The 21660-nt window shown below is 42.5% G+C and overlaps 1 protein-coding gene across 1 annotated transcript; it reads left to right on the forward strand.

The window, feature by feature from the left end:
• Positions 1–10886: 10886 nt before the first annotated feature.
• Positions 10887–19977, forward strand: TPH1 (tryptophan hydroxylase 1). The gene is made up of 10 exons (XM_075047060.1): positions 10887–11018; positions 12029–12212; positions 13639–13739; positions 14443–14510; positions 16024–16220; positions 16654–16789; positions 17298–17424; positions 18567–18662; positions 19211–19344; positions 19645–19977. The coding sequence occupies exons 1-10, from the start codon at positions 10899–10901 to the stop codon at positions 19817–19819; spliced, it is 1338 nt and encodes a 445-aa protein (XP_074903161.1). The 5' UTR covers positions 10887–10898; the 3' UTR covers positions 19820–19977.
• Positions 19978–21660: the final 1683 nt, after the last annotated feature.

The following is a 21660-nucleotide window of genomic DNA, read 5'->3' on the forward strand; positions in this document are numbered from 1 at the left end:
TTGGTGCTGTGCAGCTGTGTAACCTTGGCTCAGACAGCTGTGAAAACAGCTGTGAGCCTCCCCTTCACCCTTGCCTGAGCTATGCAGCAGGGATGCTGTGCCTGGTGTTGTCCCTTGCTGATCCCAGCTTGCTGACTTGGCTTCCCATCTTGACCTCAGACCTGCTTGCCACTACACACTTGTCTGGAGATCTGTTGGCTGCACCTGGGTGCCACCCCCGGGCTTGCCCTGCTCCCCTTGCTCAGGCGCACCAGTACTGCCCACCCACCTAGCTGTCATCTTCGCACCAGCAACTGTGAGCAGGGCTGCCGAATCCTGCAGGAGGGATCTGAGTGCCTGACCTTTCTGCTTTACCGTCCGGGTAGTCATTCGACCACCCTGCCAGGAGAGCAGGATTGGTGCGCGAGCCCAAGCAGAACAGCATTTGCAAAACTCAGGTTGTGCTAATGGAAATGCAGTATTTCCTTGTCCTCTGTAAGCTGCACTGTATTTCCAGGCAGTATGTAGATCAGTTTGTCAAGTTTTCTACTTGGCTTTCCCCACCCCTGGTTGATTTTTGTTTCTGGGCTAAATCCTGTTTGCTGTAGTAACATGGGGAACTTTTGCCAACTGATGCAGAACCAGAGCTCTGTTGCTTACTGCAGATTTAACTTGAGGTGACTTGGCCAACGCTGAGCAGATAAGGAAGAAAAAAAAAAAGCAAGCTGTAATGGGCACTTCTGTACCCACTAACTCCAGAGTAGTTGGAGCAGAGAGCTTGTTCAGGACTTTGGTTCCCAGTCAGACAACAGTTCTGTTTGTTTGAAATGTAGCTGATATTAAATTTGTGGTATCTTATTCACTGGTGAAAATAAATCAGAGTGTGGTTTTGCCCTTGCCTCAGCAGCGTCTTAACTAACCTTTCGTAAAAAGCTTGCAAAGATGTTGTTAGGAAAAACTATACCTTGTTTGCTCAGAGCAGCACGTAACTCATGTCAGTCATGATTTTATTTAGCTTTTATGAAAAGAAAAATATTACCTGCCTCAGATGAAAGGGCTAATTTTATTTCTTTAAACAGTCCAAAGCAAATATACAAACAGTGAATGGTCTGTTGGCTAGATGTGCTTCAGTAGATTTACACAGCATCTCTGGCTTTTCAAAATAAGCTTGCTTAAAGGCTATTGATACTACAGATGGCTGAATCACACCAAGCGGGTAATTTGCCTGATTGGTTCTTGCACTTTTTATTGGAAAAAGATATTTGTAAGTGTTTTCAATAATTGAGTAATTTAAATTCCTCTTTTTCCTTTGTTGCTTATTAACTGCTCATGAATCAAATGCTTTATTATTCAACAATTATTCAGTAACATGGAGAGTTAACTGACTGCTAAACCACCTTCATGGGGATGTGGTCCCCTTCCCAGTAGCTGAGTTATTGCACCAAGTCTTCCAGATGTTTCTCGGTGGTTGCTCTGAGCACAGCACATGACACTGTTGTAGCCTCACGCTGGTGAAAGGTTGGGTGAATTGGCGTGGGAAGTGTTTCTTGGAAGAATGATTGTTCACAGAATAAGGGAGCAAATGGAAGAATTCCCTTGTTGAAAGCCGGGGATTTCAGATCCATACACTTTTAGAAAATTTGAAAAGCTTTTGGATTTGGAGCTGTTTAACTCCCAACATTTAGGTAAATGACCTAAACCACAATGATAGGTTAACTCCTTCAAGTAAGAGAAGTCAAAGGTTGGGAGAATGAAGATTAGAAAGTGAATGGAAGTGAGTGCTGCTGCTTAGGTGTTGTTATGATCAATGCTTCATAAATATTAAAAATCAGTAGAAGAAAATGAGTCAGATTTTCAGACCAGCAGTTTTTCAGGCAGCAGTATATGAGGGCATCCATAAAACACAAGCAGAATATGAGGAAGATCTGTAAAACCTATACTGGAAAACAAGCTGTTTCAAAGGGCTCCATGATGTTCATCTTCACTCTTCCCTGCAACTTCCATAGTGTTTGCCTGAGTGCCATGTGATTCTTAAAGGCATAACTTGTCTGCAGCAGTTAATTAACAGAAAGGCAGAAGGCTGTGATTAGAATTTGCAGTAGTCTGTTCTGGAGAAGGTAATTATGATTAGAGCGGACTTAGTATTAAGTCGTATTAAACCTGTTTTTTTCAGGGATTTAACACTTCATACCTTTTTCTGGAAAAGCTTTAAGTTGCCACATTGCCTTAGGCAAATGTTCCTGGCTGGAAAGGCAGATGGCTGGGCCAAATGAAGTCCAAGGTATGGCCGAGGAGGTTTTTATCCCAAAGTGATGTTGTGAAATTACCTCATTGGAGATTAGAGCACTTTCTCCTACCATGTGGGGAGAAGGGCTAATTCACACTGATGACCTTGATGGGAATGAGAAGACTTTAGGGCTGACTGATTCTCTCCTTCAGTCTTGCTGTGTTCAGGTAGATAAGCTTATCTTTCAGCAGAAGATTAATATCCCTGCGGATCGTTCCCAACCTGCCTTTCCATGGTTCTTGCCTCATCAGTTGTCGCCAGCTGAACAAAATCACCCTCTGACTCTGTCTCTTCCCCAGCACTGGAGCACGTGGGAGCCCCTGTATTACATTGATTTTTCTTTTTTCTGTCTTCCCCCCCTGCACCACCCCCTCCCCAGAGCAGCTTCCTCAAAGTGTTGGTGGATACAAGACTTGTGCTATGTCTGGAAAGATGTGCCAGGTTAGTTGAGTTACCTATGATCCGTGGACAGCAAACTTTCTCAGAATGGGATGAAAAGGAGACGTAGGGCAGAAGGTTTATGTTGTTCTGTTTCACAGACAGTGGAAAGTGAGTCCCTTTACTGTGGGGCCCTCTAGGGAGGGGAAGATCTGGAGGTGTGACAGTTTGTTTTTAATACTTTTCAGCCTAAAAATTCCTGGAGCATTTATCTAGAAATGTGTACCCAGAAGTGTCAGCACCGCTGTCTCGTTGCAAACTCTGCTGTCAAGTTCCTGCTTTGAAGAACAAAACAGTACCCCCCCCCCCAAAAAAAAACCAAAAAAACAACAACCTAGAGAAGAAGAGTCATCTCTGAGTTAGCAGCTGGGATACAGTATTAGAGTTGTGGCCTCTTCTGGAGCCACTTGACATTCCTGGAGCTACGGCCCAGAAAATATGGAACTTCTCAGTCTGACACCACCCTCTCACTTGCATCTGAAGAATACTGAGAAGAGGAGGATTCATTTAATGAGGAATTATGAGGCAGTGATGTAATTGAAAGCCAGCTCTCATAGCCTTTGTGATGAGTGCTATCACAGATGCTCTGTGCCAGTGCAACAGGTTTTCCAGCAGCCACACGTGGCAAAGCGCTGTCTTGCAAAACGTGTGATCAGCTTGACCCACTTTTGATCAGGGTCAGACCTGTACTTGATCCTCAGGTGCTGATTATCTGTCTGGAGGGCTTTGTCTGTAGGAGAGGCTATATGTGAGAAATCTCCTGTGGGCTTTAAAAAAAAAATAAAAAAAATCACTGTATTGCCTTATCTCTCATGAGATAAGGAGAGGCCTGTTTCCCTATGGTGTCAATGCCCCAGGTTGTCTCCTTGTCCTTCACAACTCCTTCCCACCTCAGGGTCTGTGTAGACTGCTGACATCCCACTGAAAACTTCTGGTCTCTCTCTGCCTTAGTGCTCCTGCAGACCAACTCTGTGACAATTCAGACATTTTCTGGGTCAGCCTTTGCTTGTGCCGCCTCATCCCAGGATGAGTGGAGTAGCACCTGTGCATGTTGCTGTCCTGTTTACATTGCACTCCGTACCTGACTGCTAGTAGTTTTGCTGTGCCATATTGCTCTTTTCTGTGGTAAGGAGCCCAAGCCACCATTCTTAAATGGTAGGATATGCTGCCAAGTTTTGGGAAAAGGTAGAAGAGTCCCGCTGTCTGTGAAAACCCAAAGCAGCAGTTGTGCTTGCAACAGAGTGATGGTTTTCTGAAACCATGCAATCTTAAAACTGTGAAGATTCAGCTTTCGGATCAAACCTTTTAAACAGTTCTCCTATAAAACCACCTGCAGATTCACAGGAGTTGGAAACCTTGCATGGAGAGGAGCAGAGCAGGCTCCAGTGAGCACCCAGTGATTACAGGCTGTAATCAAGTCAGTTCATGCTTTGTGGTTCTGCTCTTCCAGACTACAGGGCATTGGCTGTGGTGAACAAGCACTTCTTACTAAACCAGTGAATCAGCTTCAATCTGCTCCCCAAAATTCTGGGCACCCTGGTTATCTCTTTATGTAACGAATTCATTTCATATTAGGTTAAATTTCCTTTGCTGTTACTTTACTGCTCGCATTGTATCAGCAGTTATAGGCCAAGCTGCCCGTGTGCTCTGCAGTGTTAGGTATGAGGAGAGGGATGACCAGTATCCCAGACAGCTCCTGCTCAAATTGGAAATGACAGGGCGAGGATGGGAGGCAGGGATGCTCCTGTCTGTTTATCAGACTGGGGCCTTGGAGGTAGGAAGTGCCCTTAAATCTGGCATAGCTGGCAGCTCAGTTTATATCCCCTCTGTGGTTCTTGTGTGCTGTGAAGCTTGTGTGCTTCCGCTGAGCTCTGCTTCACCATCTTGTGTCTTGGTGTGGCCCCCGGGACTGTCCTGTGCCCTTCCCTGTGCTTCGTGTCTTCATGTACCCGTAGCTGCTAATCAAACCACTGCTTCTGTTGTCTCCTGGGGAGAGAGGCTCCAAAGTGGGTTTTCACAAGTGCTTGGGTGACTCATTCTTCTTTGAGCATCTTTACAGGTCTGGACTGTAGGGAAGGACATCCATGCCCCTTAACACTAGAATAATCCATATGTATACACCAAGAATAAACTGGCTTTCTGAATGTATCTTGTGAAAGCTTATAGCCTGTGAAGGAGAGGGAAAGGTAGATCTGAGTAACAGTAAAAAAAAAATAAAATAAAAAAATCCTTCATTCACAGTTAAAGTGACCTGAACTCAGCTGTCTTCTGACGCCTCAGGAAATGTGAGTGAGAATTAATTGTGTCTTGTGTTTTCTTTCAAATGTTATCAAAATTGAGCACAACATTTTGACTGAAAAGAAAGCATGGAAATTTCAACCTGGCTGCTATCAGGAAGTACTGGAAACCCAGCCTGAGCCCAGATTTCTGAATAAAAGATGCTTACCTGTAATGGAAGAGTTTCCAGAGGGCTACCTGGTGAGTAATTAAAAAAAAAATTATATGCAGAATGACATGTTAGTTCTTATTGCTGCATTTGAGCTAGGGAAAACTGACAGATTAGTCATATTCTATCATAAATATCTTACTATGCCCATATTCACAGATTCATTATTAATATCAGGCTCTCATATGCTTAAGATACTGGGCAAAGATCCCATGAATTGTTTGCTTTTTGAGTCAGCCTGTTTGATGGGGAGATTTATTCTGCAAGACGGAAGTGAAATGTCTGTTGTAGAGCTAAGGCATAGAGTGAATAAATACTGCATTTTCTTTATGAAGGGAAAATTGAAGCATCTCGTCACAAAATATATGCCATTAGCAAACTGGAACAAATTGGCTTTTCCAGCTATGTCATCACTTATAGCTGTACTCTTTCAATTCCGTGCTGTGTCTGAAGGGCAGAGCTAGTTATCCTCAGTCCTCTTAGAAAGAGGATTGTTTAAAGTTCAATGTCTTCTAGGAAGATGGAAGACACTGACATCATTGGAGACGTTGGTACAAGTGTGACCATGTCTGCCTTGGTTAGATGTTAGCCTGCATATTGTCTTCATCAGTACAATTTATCATTTGCGTTACACCAGTGTCTGAGAGATCTAGCTGGAATCAAGGTTTCAATATTTTAGCCACTGAAGAGAAAAATACTGGAGATTTTTCAGACACTTGAATAAATTAGGGTAAAACCAGTCGTTGGTGATTTTGAGCATTTCTCTGAAAGGTAGGTTTGTAAGGAACATAACAAAAGACCAGAATCTTTGTTTTTGGACAGCCCCATGCCCAACACAAAATAATCAATCTCCTCCCCCAGGCCCCTAAAGCCTCCAAAGGATTATGTTCCTGGGAAACGTTTTGGCTTCTCCTGCTGTGTAGCACAAATCCCCTTATCTTAATGTTGTTGCCAAGTCTGACCTGAGAGGAGACAGTGAGGACTACGCTTATTGGAGTCTAAAAACCATGATAGTTTCTAAAACATAAAGGTATGTCTAGATCTATACAGACAATAAATGACACTATACATAAGATATGAAAATACATTGTTTCCTGCTAACTGAAATGTAGTTATCCTTCCTGTATGTGCAGGAGTTTTTTAGAAAAGAAGTAATGTGCTGCAATGTATTTTCACAGCAACAAACGTACTGTTACTTTTAGTGAAGAGCTCAATACACCTGTCTGTGGTGTTTCTCTTTGAGACTACAACCTGCAGTACACGCTTTGGCAGCAGCCTTGTAGAGCGTTTAGGGGAGCTCCTTGCCTGGCCCGCTGATTCCCGGTAGCTAAGCCATCACCTTGCGGGCAACTTTGCCTCTTTACCCTCTGCTTCGGACCCATTGTTCACCACCTCTCATTTCTTATGCAGCGTGCCTTCCTTTAACACAGGCAGTGTACATATCAATTTGCAAGGAGCGGACAGGCGTTGGGAGGAGGCTGCGTGGCCACGGTGGAAGTAGACAGGCCTCTCCGTCCAAATGCTCACTCCCTTCAGCCCCGCGGGGTGCAAATTCGCCTTAGCTGCAAAACCCAAAAAGTTACCCGCAAAAAGCCGGTCACCTCTGACCGCCTTGCGCGGGTGACCCAGGAGGAAAAGCACCTCTTTTGTGCGGGCGGTTCTGGGGCGCAGAGAAGGCGGGCGGTTGGTGGCTGCAGCTGAGCATCCCCGCTCCGCCGACAGCGTTTGGACAACCAGCTTTCCGCGGGGATTATTAAGAAGGTTAACGAGCCCCTTCCTCAGCTGGGCCGGGCAGCGCCTGCCCCCGCCTCCCTCCCTCCCTCCCTCCCTCCCGCCGCCGTCTCCTCCGCCCCGCGGAGGGCGATTAGGGGCGGCTCTCGCCCCCTCCATAAAGCGGCCGCCGGTGCCGAGATCGGTCCCGGTCCCGGTCCCGGCCATGCACCCCGTGCCCCGCCGCGGCGGCTCGCTGGAGGCGGCGCCCGGCCCGCGGGAGGGCCCCGGCCAGGTGAGGGGGGGCCGGGCCGGGGCACCGGGGAGCTGCGGGCTCGGTTCGGGGCTGAGCGGCCCCGGGGGCAGCGCTGCCAGGGAGGGGAGGGGGCCCGGTCCCGGCTTGCGGGAAAAACGGTGCTTCTCTGAAGTTACGGCTCTGCCGCCTCGCCGGTGCGGTTGTGGGAGCGGTGGGTTTGGGGGGAAAAGGGGAGCTTTCTGGCCCCGGTTGCTTGGAGAGCGGTAGTGGCCCTGAGATGCCGCTCCTCTGGTACCGGTGGGAGCGCTCGGTGCGGCTGGGCTTGGGGCGGGAGGGAGTATGCTTGCGTTTCTGGACAGAAGGGGGGAAAAAAGTGGTAAAATTCAAATGCGAGCGGATGAGATTAAGGTAGAACCAAAGTAACTTCTGGTGCATCATCGCTTGGGAGACAAAGGGTGTGCGTGTGTATTTATCTGCCGGAAAAATCCACTCCTGGATTATTTCATGTTACAGTGGGAATATGCTCAGTATGTCAGAGAAGACCAGATAAAATCAGCACTTATGCGTTGGCTGCAGTTATTGATACTGTGCAGTTTATGAAGTCAGTAAAATTTGTCGTGAAAACAAGAACGCTGACTGTAATGGAGAAGTTTCACAAAAGATTGTTTTGCCGTATCCCTCGAATGTTTGGAAACCAAATAAACCGTTCAGCACAGCTTTCAGTTTGGTGTCTGAGAACTAAATCTAAGGAAGACCTTTAGTGTGGCCAAAAAATTCCCCTGTAATGTGACATCTAGTCATGGTCGCTGATAAGATATCTTCATCTTTCCCTACTAAGAAGTGTGTCAAAAGGACAGTGAGGAAGTAAGCAGCTACTTAAAGAGGGAGGAGGATATAAAACACCTGTTGAGACTTTTTATCAAGTACAATTAATGGCAATCTGTATAAAATACATTTTTAAAAAGATTTTTTGGTCTTCAATTTATGGCTTTAAAATGTAATGTCCTTTAGATGAGTATGTTTGGATAATTTTAAATCTTGGCTATCCATTAATATAAAGAACTAAAGCACAAAATATACACCCTCAAATATCTATCTCGCAGAGAATATTCCTTGGGGAGCAGAAGAAAGGGAAGGTAATTGCTATGGGCTCCAAAAGGAGCGATCTTTAACCAGAAGACGCCTAGATATCTATCTAAATAAGGGTGTTAGAGTATTCTTGTGCTTGTGTAGTTTCATTAGGACTTGAGTCAGGTTCATGGCAAATCAGTTAATGATTTGCATCATTAATAACAAGCATCAGTGCAATATTAATTCCCCCCTCACCCTCCAAAAAGCTCAAATGTGTTACCATGCAAAGGAAGAGTGTCAGATTGGATTACAGCTGAGTTACTGATACAGAATAAAATGAAAGTGAAGGTGCACCTGTTGGAGGAGAGGAATTGTTTTTGCATTACCATTATCACTTGTTGTCTTGCACTAAAATGGTTGCTGCATTAACACAGACCTGTTTGCAGTCCATTTTTTAATCAAAAGCCAAAGATTAATGGTGATTTAGGGTTAAAGATGTAAGTGGTGTGTGTTTGGCATTGTAGGCATCTGAATTTCTCTTCTGCAGCTTTTTCAAATTCCTAAATTAGAGGTCACTTTTAGAACTTGATGTAAGAACACACTGCATTTTGTTGTATTTTATTCATTGGTCTCTTAAACATATTACTCTATAAATATTGTCAGCTGATCCTAAACACAATGTTAGCTGAACTAGCAAAATACAAAATAAGAACATGTCTTCAATGCATGTAGTTTGTCCTAGCTGTACACCTTATAATATTGCATGCAACTATGCCAAATCTCATGAGCTGATCTTGTCTTAAGTCAATGATCCTGAATGTGGAATCAAGCCAACATGCTGCATTTAAACTGTATATATAAAACAGCCCAACAGTTTTTGCCTTCAAAGACTGTCATCTAACTCTATTTGTAATGGAGACTTCTTTGCATCCAGCTTCTTCTACAGCAGTATTGTCTGAATAGGATTTGGCTCACACAAATGGTGATCTCTACACTTGAGAAAACAGCGAATAATCTATATGTAACTGTGGAGTTATTAGCTTTTTCTTCTCTGCTTGGAGTACCCTTGCTCAGTGCCTGTTCCTGGCTCTTGTGATCCTGATCTGACACTCGCTGAAGTGAGCTGTGAAACCTGCAGGCTGCTCAGCAGAACCTGGATTGGGCCCTGTCACCCACTTTCAGCAAAGAATTTGATGTCTGGACTCAAGCTGATGGAGATCAGTGGCTTTACTGGATCAGAAACAGTGTGATGGACTCACACTGCCGCCTAGGCTCATCATATAGTGACAATTTGTTAGAGGTGGGGACCCAGTCAGAAATCCAGACACTTCCATTAGCATCAGTGGGCTTGGAGCAAGACCTCTTCCATGGGATACCACCTCGGCACCCCAAAGAGCTCACATCCAGTAACGTGCTTGAAACGTTTCTTAGAGCAACACGAAACATGTGCCTTGTTGTAAAATACTCAATTTAAAATGAAACTAATTTCATTATTTTGTTAGGCAGATTACCTTCTTGATCTGAAAGGTAAATGGGAACATTTTGATAGCAGATAGGTAAAATCTGTTTTTTATTTTTAAACGTATCTATTACAGATAGAAATACTTAGCTGTTCAGCATTATCCATTTTAAAGAGGTTAAAGCTGGAGAGACTATAGAAGGCAATCAATGGAACTGCTGCGTTTTGATTGCATTTTCATTTTTGCTCTTTCCATCCCCAAAATGTCACCAGATAGTCATATCTTTAAAAGCTGTGTCAGATCAAAAAATAATTCCAAATAGCAATAATGTGCCTTCATTGTTCCTCTCCTCTTTCTCACTGGTTCCTTCAGAAACCTCACCTTTTTTGTTTCTTTTTGCAAGATCTGAAGATGTGTGAGACACAGCCTCTGCTTTTAAGCCTTGTATTTCTTCTTTACTTTGCATTTTCCTCATTCTTAATTGGTCTGATATTCTCTCTATTTATGGCCTGGCTACATGTAGCTAAGAATATGGTATGTGATACCCACGAATTTCAATGTAGTCAGGAGTGTGATCACTAGTAAGGCACAAAACCGCGTGGTCCTACAGTGTTGGTTGTCTGAAAATTTTTTTTAGTGTGTGATTTGGGTTATTATGATAGGGGTTTGGAATGTGAATTGGGGGACCTGACAGATGGAACAGCTTTGCTGGGGTTGATCAGAGTGGGACTGTCTCTAGACAGATTCTGTCAACAGATTCTGGTCAGTGTAACATTTTAACTCCTTTCTCTGTAAAAGCAGTGCTTTACAGTTATGTAGTGAGAGAAAGGCAATGATTTTTCAGTTCTGATTGGCTAAATCCTGATCCATCTTTTCCTACCTATATCCAGTGGGTTTTGGATTCTTCCCTTTACCAATGTTCATTGAATTTGCTAACAAGTATTTTGTTCAAATTATTATTTCTGCTAATGTCTTATAGTTCCCCCCACCTCCGAAATACTAATGCTAATTATAAACTATGCTTTGAAAACATTTTCTGCATCCTAGAGAATGATTAAAGATGTCTGTAAAATGATTCTAACTGAAAAAATGAAATCTCAATATTTCATCCTCAGCTCTCACAGATTCTATGTGTGCTTAACTTTATGCCTGTTATTGTGTAATGATTTAATTGGCAACTTTCCTTTAGTGGTTGATCAGTCAAAAAAAATTTTTTTGTTTGTTTGCATTTAGTTAAATAAGTCAAATTACATGATGATTGAAGATAATAAAGAGAATGAACACCATGCATCTGAAAGAGGAAGAACAGCCATCATTTTTTCCTTGAAGAATGAAGTTGGAGGACTTGTAAAAGCATTAAAACTCTTTCAGGTATGTAATAATCACATTGCTGTAGTAGCTTTGTATTTTCAAATTATAAGGATAGTTTTGGAACACACTAGAATTAATTGCATCCATTTATTAAAGATGTGATTCCTAGCCTGGCTCCCGCTTTGCACCCAAAATTACCCACGAAGGCAAATTTATGCCTTGGAAATTAGATGCTAGCTGGCTAAAAATCCTCACAAAATGTATCATCTGCACTGACTAAAGACTGAGGGAGTTTTGTCTTTTCCCCTCATGAAAAGAAGATTGGCACTCATTGTTTCTACTGCACATAAGAGGTGGGTCTGAAGCTCTTGCCGATGGCAGGTAGACACTTGGGGTGCTGACCCACGCTGGGTTGAGTCTGGTGCCCTTGTCACCCTGCGTAGCCAGACTGAGAGTGACAGAGGAACTGCGATTGTATAGCTGCACTCCTTCGATCGCTGGGCTGGTATTGCGCAAGCAATTTGTGCTGTGCTGCTGTGCTCTGTCATCTTGCCCTGCATGTCTTAGCCTGGGGCTTTCTCTATGTTCCTGATACAAGACATATGATTAAATAATTCTTCAAAAAAAAGTGAAATTTACACCCTGAAAACTACTGCTTTTAAATCCCTTGCTTGCTTGTGTGATAATTATACAGTGACTTGATTGGCATTTTGGTGAATTTCCTCAGACCCAGTTGCTAATCAGCTTCATATGGGAGGGATGAAAGAAAAAGGCCTATGAATTTAAACCTCCTGACTGTGCCTTTCTGTGCTTCCTGAATGCAAATGAAATTGAAAGAACACAGGTTGTCTTTCATTGTCTTCTGAATGGGAGGCTTTTTAAAATCAAATCATTGCTTACCCCCCCCCCCCCCAAGCAAACTGCTGTCAAGAGATCCAATTAACTAAAATAGCTTTGCAAAGGTGGTGAATAGTCCATGGCAGTGGAACATTCGTTTGAAAAACAAATTTTAGTTTTTAGTCAACTGGTTTTAGTCAATCTATTTGAAAACATTACTTCTTACAAAACAGGAGAAGCATGTAAATCTGGTACACATTGAGTCACGGAAGTCCAGGAGACGAAATTCTGAGTTTGAGATCTTTGTGGACTGTGACAGTAACAGGGAACAACTGAATGAGATATTTCAAGTCCTGAAATCCCACGTCAATGTTGTCTCTATGAGCCTGACAGAGCACTTCAATGTCCAAGAAGATGGTAAGTACGAAAGGCATTTCTGATAAAAATGCACTTCTCAATGTGTTGGTTTGAAATCTTTTTATGGTGTCCACATCTGCATTTGTGTAGTGTTTTCAATCAGTAGCTACCAGGTTTATGCTTCTGTGTTGTGCATGAGTGCAGTTTGGTTGATATGAACAGGGCTGCGTTGGCTGGCCTCACCTAGGAATACAGGCTGTTTCAGGCTGGTGCAAATTGCATGTCCGTTATCTGTGCTCCCATCCCTTCTCAGTGCAGCCCAACTGGCATCAATGGGAGTCCCTGCACCCACGCAGGCCAAAGCAGGCTGGCATGTAGGCACAGTCTGAATGCAGGGCTTGGCTAGGGACTGTACACCATGATGACAGAGGTATAATACTAACAGATCCCAGTTCAGTTCAGACACTGGTGAAAGTGAGAGATGGATTCTGCAATTTCCTCATGTAGCTCTTGAGTTAAATTTTTTTTTTTTAACCACTTTTCATCATAACCTGTTACTTATATTAGTGTGAAAGAGTGCCTTTTAACTTTAGGATGCTTAACATCCTGTTTACCTTTGCTTCTATTTAAAGAGATGCCTAAAGTTCAGGGCAGCAGGAAGTCGGTCCCATGTATTTCTCAGCCACTGTGCTTGGCTAGGGGTAGCTAGGGGAAGGTGAGATCTGGTGTTCTTGGATAAAAATGTCTTACTTCAGCCCTAAGTAAGGGCAATTTCAATCTAAACACTCCCCCTGTCCTTCCTAAGAAAATTGAAGAGCATCAGGGCAGAAAACCAATGTATTAACCGCTCTGCCAAGAGCTTGGTTAAAAACTCTCTGAGGCTAAAAAAAAAAAAAAAAAAGTAGTCAGTAGGAAAACTGTAATGAAGTGTCTCTCTAAGGCTGCAGGGCATCCTCTTCCTCTTCTCCCACAAACCCCTCAGCAGAGCTGGATGCTTCTGAAGTACATAACCACAGAGCAATGTTTATTTCCCATGGTCAGTAAAGCAGGATGGGAGGACTCAAACCTGTTCCCACTCTGCCCAGGGACCACAGGCAAATCACTTTGCAAATCTACTCCTTTGCACACTTTGTATTCTAGAAGATTCACAGCAGTGTGCACAAGGAGGCCTTGTCTCAGTGACAGCCTCTAGATGCTATTCTAACCGTAATAACAGTTAAGGGCCACAGAAAACCCATATTAACTGTTTCCTCCCCTGGACGCTTTGAAGCTGGCTGTACTCTGTAGGCAGGCTGTGGCAGTGACAGAGGAGGAAGTGTGAGCTGTAGGCTGGTGCCAGATAGGCAGTGGTCTCCCTTGTCTTATTCATGCCCTTTTAATTTATAGATTTCGCTTGTAACCGCCATAGCCATACTTGAAAGTAGCGTTTCCTCCCTCAGCATGCTCGGCGTTATTAATAACTTTGTGGATTCCATGCATTCCCTAGACATGGACAATGTTCCCTGGTTTCCAAAGAAGATCTCAGATTTGGATAAGTGTGCAAACCGAGTGCTGATGTACGGGTCCGATTTGGATGCTGACCATCCAGTAAGTATTTCTTCCTCCCTACACCCAATCCTTAGTGAAAACATACTCTGTGGAGTTTACTTTAAAAAAATTGCAGCTTCTCCTCCTCCCTCTCCTTCCCCTCAATGGTACCTCTGTGGGTCTGAGCACCTTCTCTTGGGTGTTTCATGTCTTTTTTCCCAGTTCAGGCAAGGCCACCACTGAATTCAGCTCCTGTGCCTTTCTGCAAGGCTTACTTGTGTGAGGACTCCTGGTCTGGGCCCTGAGTGGTCGCATGCAAACTGAAAAAACAAACAAAAAACCCAACCAAACAAAAAAACTGTTGTGAGGCAGGCTTCATTTCTCTTCTTTTTTTCTTCACTACTATAATTGGACCAGACAAATGGTACTTGGGCAGTGCAAATGGGCAATTTGTTCTGTAATTTAGAATAATCAAGCAAGTAACAAACTTTGTATAAATACTGATATGACTAAACTGAATCCTTGTCTACTGACTATATAGTTGCACGCATAAAACCGCTGATTCTTACTTTGAATTGGAGTATTTGCTTAGTTCACAGTTACTAAACATTTCAGACTACAGCTATGATGTTCCTGCCCTGTCCTCTCATTATTACACAGCATATTTTTGTATTTCCCAACTGAAGAACTTTCAAGTGTCTTGTTTTAAATTATTTACTGCAGCCTGGAAACTCATTTAACTTTTTCTCCTTCCCCCTGCCAGGGTTTCAAAGACAATGTCTATCGCAAGAGACGAAAGTATTTTGCAGACCTGGCTATGAACTACAAACAGTAAGCTTGACTTCTTCCAGAATAAGCCTTCTGGGTGCCTTGAAATAATAGCAGAGTGGACTGGCAGGGGCTCACCTTCCCTGGGCTCAGATCTCGCTGAGACATGCTTGGCTTGGGAATTGGAGCTGGAGGGGTAAAAAGAAAGGGAGATGTAAGACAGGATTAAAAGGTAGATCTAGGCCATCTTAGAGCTTCCTGGGCCTCTGATCAGTCTGGGGCCGTGGTTGCTTGGTCATTATGGCATCTGTGGCAGTGCTGATCCTCAGATGGGCAGCGATGCCAGCACGGGCTCCCTGCAGCATGGTGCATTTAGACTCTGCGGTCCCTCCCTGATTCTCTGGAAATGGGTGCAACAAAGGAATAGGGTGGACAACAACTCATGTTGCACAGCTGCCTGTGCCAGGGCATACTGGCTTGACTAGGGCAGACTGGTGTTCTTTGCAAAGGAGAGGGAGGGGAGGCAAAACTCAATATATAGCCCATTGACCACCGACTGTAAACTCTTTGGGCAAATGTTAATACTTGAATTTTCTTTCCTGGCTCAAACTGGTGCATGTGATGTGTAGATAAGAAGTTTTCTGTGAAAAGAAACTTGAAGAGCTTCTGTCTTTAGAGATGTTGCTTGGGGGAGGGAGCTCTTAAAGCAGTAAGAGTTTCATAGCCCAGTGCCGTAAATTCTTTCTAAACATGATTTTCATGTTGCTGTTGCCTGCTTGAAAATAGATGCCAAGTTCCTCAGTTGGAAATGACCTAGAAATGGTGGGTACCTAGAGCTCTGTTGCACTGGGTATTAATGCAACTGGTTACCACAGCACAGAGCCAGTTATTGTTAATGTGTGGCTAGCAGAGATTCCTTTGGGAAGGCATCTGCCATGCTGGTTACTTGGCTGGCAGTGGAAGCTCAGTGTAACACTCCCATTGCTTTAGGTCACACCCTTGCTATAATCCACTTTAATCAAGATCCTGAGGGCTAAATAAGAAAGATGGACTACAATTAATATGTTCAGACAGATGCTTGTCTCCTCTGCACAGAAGTATGATTTTTACCTGATGTGTACATTTAGCTGCTTCCACACAATGTGGTGTTAATTTAAGGAATTATTTTTTTCTAAAACAAATCAACAAGATAATGGAAAGTAATTGCAGACAGGGAAGTCCAACAGGGAAAAGGATGTGTTTTCAGCTCCTGAAGGTGTGAAGGTTATGCAGGTATTTTAAATGTTACTCTCAGCATTAGACATCTAAGAAACCCTTTACAGAATGGAAGATTTCAGGCTCCAGTGAGGACAATGCAAAGATCCCTGTCAGTTGATTTAGGTGGAAAAGAGAGCAAGGCCTTAGACTAAAAGATTTCCAGGGTATAGACCAGATCTCACTCTGCATTTGACAGTGCCTAATGCACCCTGACCAGGTGTTACAGCTGTATAGATTTTAAATAATAATAGTAGGTAAATGAGTCATCTATTATTAGCCATTTACCAAGGAATGTCCTTTCTTCCGCTTCTCCTTGTAGTGGTGACCCAATTCCCAAGATTGAATTCACAGAGGAGGAGATCAAGACTTGGGGGACTGTGTACCGAGAGCTTAACAAGCTTTACCCAACTCATGCCTGCAGAGAGTACCTTAAAAACTTACCCTTGCTTACCAAATACTGTGGGTACAGGGAGGACAATATCCCTCAGCTGGAAGATGTGTCCCGCTTCCTGAAAGGTAACGTGCTAATTTTCTTACACGAAAAGGAACTAAGGTCCATTGCAAATCACACTGCTATTTTGTAGGCACAAGAAAGCAACCTTGGTCATTTTTGCTTGTATTCATTCTGGTCCTTTAAGAGGCTTTATACAAAGAGTGACATTTGAGGGGCAATGCTACTTCTGAAGAGACTGTTAGGATTGGCTAAAGACATACCTAGTTGTACTGTGTTGGCTCTAGGCATGAAATTGTAGGAAATCCACTGACACAGAGGTAGGGACATTTCTGCTAAATGTTGGTCATTCTCAAGCTTAGGCCTAATTTTTTGAATTGTGCCTAATTTTCCTACGTGCTCTTGAGCCAAGGCTTTTACCCTAGTTGTAGCAGGAAAGGTAACAACATTGTGCAGTTCTATGCTAAACTAATGTACAATTTCTCCGTTCCTTTTCAGAGCGCACGGGTTTCACCATTCGCCCCGTTGCTGGATATCTGTCACCCAGAGACTTCTTGGCAGGATTAGCATTCAGAGTTTTTCACTGCACTCAATATGTTAGACACAGCTCGGACCCTCTCTATACACCAGAGCCGTGAGTCATTTAATCTTGGGGTAGAATTTGAGAGCGAGTGAGTTTTGAATCTCACTGCCCAGAGCCAAGCTACTGATAAGCTGTTCAAGACCACCAGCAAGAGAACTTATTTTTAAGGTGCTGAAGACTCAGCCTTCACGCTGAATGTAATGAAGTTTTAGCATGCTCAAGTACCACCTTCATAAGTACAGGATTTTCAAAAGTACAGCATGTTATTGGAGAGCTCTCGCTGATGTCATTGTGTGTAGAGTTAGTTTAATATTCAATTGCCTCACAAATGTGGAGCTTGGATCTTAATTTTAGACAGCCTCATTTGAAAATCTGAGCTTATGAATTTATGTAGAGTTAGCATGACGTGCTCAGTTGGTTTCAGCCAGACACGATTGACACTTTTCTGTCTTTTGGATATTAAATAGTTTAACACAAGACTTTGTATCTGTTCAGTGGTGCTACTTTTTCACTCTACCACAAAGACAGATCATGAGATTTCTTTGTTTTCTTTTTCCAGTGATACCTGCCACGAGCTCCTAGGCCATGTCCCGCTTTTGGCTGAACCCAGTTTTGCTCAGTTCTCTCAGGAAATTGGTCTTGCATCACTTGGGGCATCAGATGAGGCTGTCCAAAAACTGGCAACAGTGAGTGTTTGAGTCCCTGGTGATCCCATTGAAAGCTTACTAGGCTGATCCCACTCCATTGAATAAATTTGGAAAATTATTTATTTGGAAAATCATGTCAAAATTAGCCACGCCAGCTGCTAGACCTATGTGTTTCACTGGTCCTTGGCTTTTAGAGCATATAACAATTTTCCATGCTAGGAAAAAAGATATATTTTAGGGTTGATATGGTTGGTATTTTTCTTCACTTGGCTGTCAAGTAAGGGTGCCACTTCTGGTGGTAGATCACTTCTTCCAGATGGAAATTCTATGGCCTGTTTCTTCCAGACAAAATCTTCTTACTTCTGGGAACATGATTCAATGATTTTAAGAGTAATCCATTTCTTTAATGTGTAGAATGAATTGAAATGATACGGTGTTTTCAATGAGTGCGGTGAGCACTAGCATTTAGATACTTTTCAGCCAAGAAATTCACATAATATAAATTAATCTTATTTCCTGGATATCAGTTTCTGGATGCTTTGGCAAAAATATTTGAAGATTAAAATTAAATTTAGATGAAAAAAATTGATGCCAGTTATGAAATAACTGGTTTGCTGGTTTAAATTTTTTTTTTTCCTGCACCTGGTGTAGCTAGTCGTAAATTTTCTACTACCTTCAGTGGGAGCAGAACTAAGCCATCTGTGAAAATAGCATTCTTCCCCTATACCTGCAGAAATCCTGAAATCCAGCAAACTAAACATCTTTAATTTTACAAGCCACTAAGCAAATGAGAAACAAACTAGAAACAAAGTGGGCTGATGTTTTCACTCACTCACAGAGCTCCTCCCTATCCAGTGTTTCTTTTAAGCTGAAGCTGTCCTGTTGTGACAATATTTCTCAAAACAGATTTACCTCTCAATGTTCCTACTGACGTTAACAGCTTCTAGCCTAGCTGGGTAATCTATAATATCAATCTTTCTTATGAGAAACTTGCCATCCTGTAGTTTTTCACCCTTCCTTTCTGGCTTCCATCCTCTTTAAATATCTGAGAAGGATAACCAAGAGATGACTGTCTGATATTTGCAACTGTTTGACCCTACTACAGGTAGAAATGCCCCCATCTAGTTCACTGCAGCATCTTTGCTGAATGCTGAATTATTTTACGCCCTTCTCTGTTTCAGTGTTACTTCTTCACTGTAGAGTTTGGCTTGTGCAAGCAAGAGGGACAGCTACGAGTTTATGGGGCTGGCTTGCTCTCTTCGATTAGTGAGCTCAAGGTAAGATGTCTACTGCTTATTTGTATCTTTTCTTTGTTTGTACGTGATTATTGTCACTGTTTTGCCCTGTTTTTTAAGAAGTATAATTTCTTTTGAAAACTCCTAGATACCTACTAGACTTCAAGCAAATTCACTGTGGGAATAATTACTGGACAGTCTGCTTTTGGATATATGCTGAGCAGCTCCCATGTCTTTCACAGGAAGCATTAGATGACTGGTATTTCTTAACATTAGGTTCCAAGTAACTATTTTCAGAATAAAGCTCTGCTGGTTTAACCAGATTCTGAAAATATTGCTCTTGTTTACACATGAGCCTTGTGTCTGAGGAATCCCTTTTTTGACCCAAATTGGCAGAATATGACTGTTCAGTTATTCTGTTTTTTAAGCTTTAACCACTGTTCATCTGCAGATGAAAATTTTAAGACGCAATGCACTAAATGTGGCCTCACTTAATCTTTTTTTTATTCACTCTACCTCATGCCATCTTCCTCATGGATTCTTTGGGTGGTGATGTTCTTCTGATGCATGTTAACACATTATGTTACCAGCACTCACTCTCTGCCAGTGCCAAAGTCAAGCCTTTTGATCCAAAGGTCACCTGCAAGCAAGAATGCCTCATTACAACTTTCCAGGAGGTTTACTTTGTTTCTGAAAGTTTTGAAGAAGCAAAGGAAAAGATGAGGTACAGTTTTTTGTCCCTGTTTTATAAAAGCAGGTTTGATTTCATGCATCTCTCAGTAGCAGCACCAAACCCTTTCATTCTTATCACAGTTTTATAATTATCTTTCATGGGGTTGGAAAACTGAGATTAGTATTTGCTTGGTCTTCCATGCACTGGGTGGGAAAGGTGATGAACTATATAACAATTACAACCATTTTAAAGAAAGTAAGTAATTTGGCAAAGTGGTTATTGATACTGACTGCATACAGAGGATGCATTTGTGTTTTGTTTATAACTCACTCTCTTTTTTTACTTGAATAGAGAGTTTGCAAAAACCATCAAGCGCCCATTTGGTGTGAAGTACAATCCATATACTCAAAGCGTGCAGATCCTGAAAGACACGAAGAGCATTGCCAGTGTGGTGAATGAGCTACGTCATGAGCTGGACATTGTCAGCGATGCCCTCAGCAAGATGGGGAAGCAGCTGGAAGTTTAACATCCCTGTCAGCAATGTGGTGCACTTGGCCAGTCTTTTCTTTTCCCTACTGATTTCTTTCTAGGCATGTAATGTGTTGTATGCAGAACTCTCTCCTTTACAAATGGAAGAGTGAATGGCTCATAAGGATAATAACTTTACCTTGTTTCTCTGTGTGAACTCCCCTGCAGAATGTATTCCTCCATCCCCCTTGGATAAAAAAGGCCTGGAGTTGCCTTTGAGAAGCTGGTGGGGCAATAGAGAAATTGCTAGACTGTGGATCAGGGCTGGGATCAGATGCTGCAGAAGGTGGCTTATGAGGCAATAATGGAATAATTCACCACAGGGAAATGTCTGTTTCTGACTCTAGTAGTCTATGCTACTGATTTTATAGCATTGCACACTTCATAGTGTAGAAGCTATAGTAATCAGTGCTTCTAAGTCTGTGCTACCAAGTTTAAAAATTGGATGATTACAACACAGGCATCAGGACACAAATAGCTGGAGGTTCACCATGATGAAATGGAGGGGTCAAATCTTGCTTTCAGAGGGATCATTCTTGCCCCAAAGAATTGCAAATGTGCTGTTTGACGTGCTTCTAGTATAATGCAGAGATACAGGGCTGTTGCATGAAATCCTAATTCTGTTTATTTTAAGAGATTTGCAGTCAGGTCAGAGGCAGGGTTTTTGTTGCTGTCCTTGATATTGCACCTGAGGGAAGACCCTTCCTTACAGAAATACCATTTGCCTTTTTCCTGATTGAATTAATTTAGCAAAAAATATAGCAAGCCATCAGGTACTGACTTAGCACAAAGCCTAAAACCATTTCCAGATTACAATTTACCATTCAAAAGAGTTTCATTGGTTCTAAAATAACACCAAAGTTTAAAATAACGGCCAAAGTTCATAGTCTAGTCTGCTTTTTGTAAGAATAAGTATTCTATTGATTGCTCGGTCACTTTACTGACCTGCATAAGCTGCGCAAAGATAGATTTCGTTTCTTCTTTTCCAGGCCTGAACACCTTCATTCCCTATCAAGCAAATGATAATTGAAAGGCCCAAGCATTTCATAGGAATTCTGTGGCTATGAATGCAACAAACTACCTTGTAGTGTAAAGTATATCTAATTCCAAGGAGCACTTCACAAGTGTTTGGAAGCAGTGTCCTGCTGAATTGTCTGTATTGCATAGTAGCAAACTTCACCGTTTTCAGGGCTTCATAGTTTCAAGCATCCTGCATAGCTGTACAAAGCTGTGCTGGCTGCTTTTTCTGCCAACCCTGCTGATGAAATGAATATGTGTACAGGATATGATACATTTGAATGGAAGATCTGTGATGTGCAGAGTGTATTTAATAGCACCCTAGGCACTGATTCTTCATAGGCAGAGCTTGTTAGGAAATCCAGAATTTGCAGCTGTGAAGGTTGCTGGAAAAATGATCTGAAATCTTAAATACACTGGAGATGCTAGTCCAGGATTTTGAGAACTTGAAAGGACTTCCATGAACCTCTCTGCTTGAAAATCAGTTTGAATTTCATATACTTTCTAGCAGGCCACATCTGCTCCATAAGCAATCACTGGCCCAATCTTTCCAAGTATTCCACTGTTTAAATCAAGTCTAGATCATTTTTTCTGTGACTATAACCCACTATAACTTTTTTTCTTAAAGAACATTTAAGACCTAGAAATATGTTCTACAACATTTATGGCTTACATTACACTTTATAATAGATTTTAGGAGCTTGGTCTTTCTGAAGAAGAAACCTTCTTATGAGTGAGCAGTAAGGGAGGATCTATTTTGTAGTCTTCTGTGATAACAGTTAATATTCAGCTGCATTTTTAAAAATGTTGGTGTTGTGTTGT

Source organism: Buteo buteo, chromosome 16 (assembly GCF_964188355.1).
Source record: "Buteo buteo chromosome 16, bButBut1.hap1.1, whole genome shotgun sequence".
NCBI classification, from domain to species: Eukaryota; Metazoa; Chordata; class Aves; order Accipitriformes; family Accipitridae; genus Buteo; species Buteo buteo.

Coding starts and splice junctions, on each gene's coding strand:
- TPH1 (XM_075047060.1), top strand. CDS start 10,899: ATGATGATTGAAGATAATAAAGAGAATGAACACCATGCATCTGAAAGA. Junction 12,213..13,638: donor CTTCAATGTCCAAGAAGATG/GTAAGTACGAAA, acceptor TGCATTCCCTAG/ACATGGACAATGTTCCCTGG. Junction 16,221..16,653: donor TGTGTCCCGCTTCCTGAAAG/GTAACGTGCTAA, acceptor GTTCCTTTTCAG/AGCGCACGGGTTTCACCATT.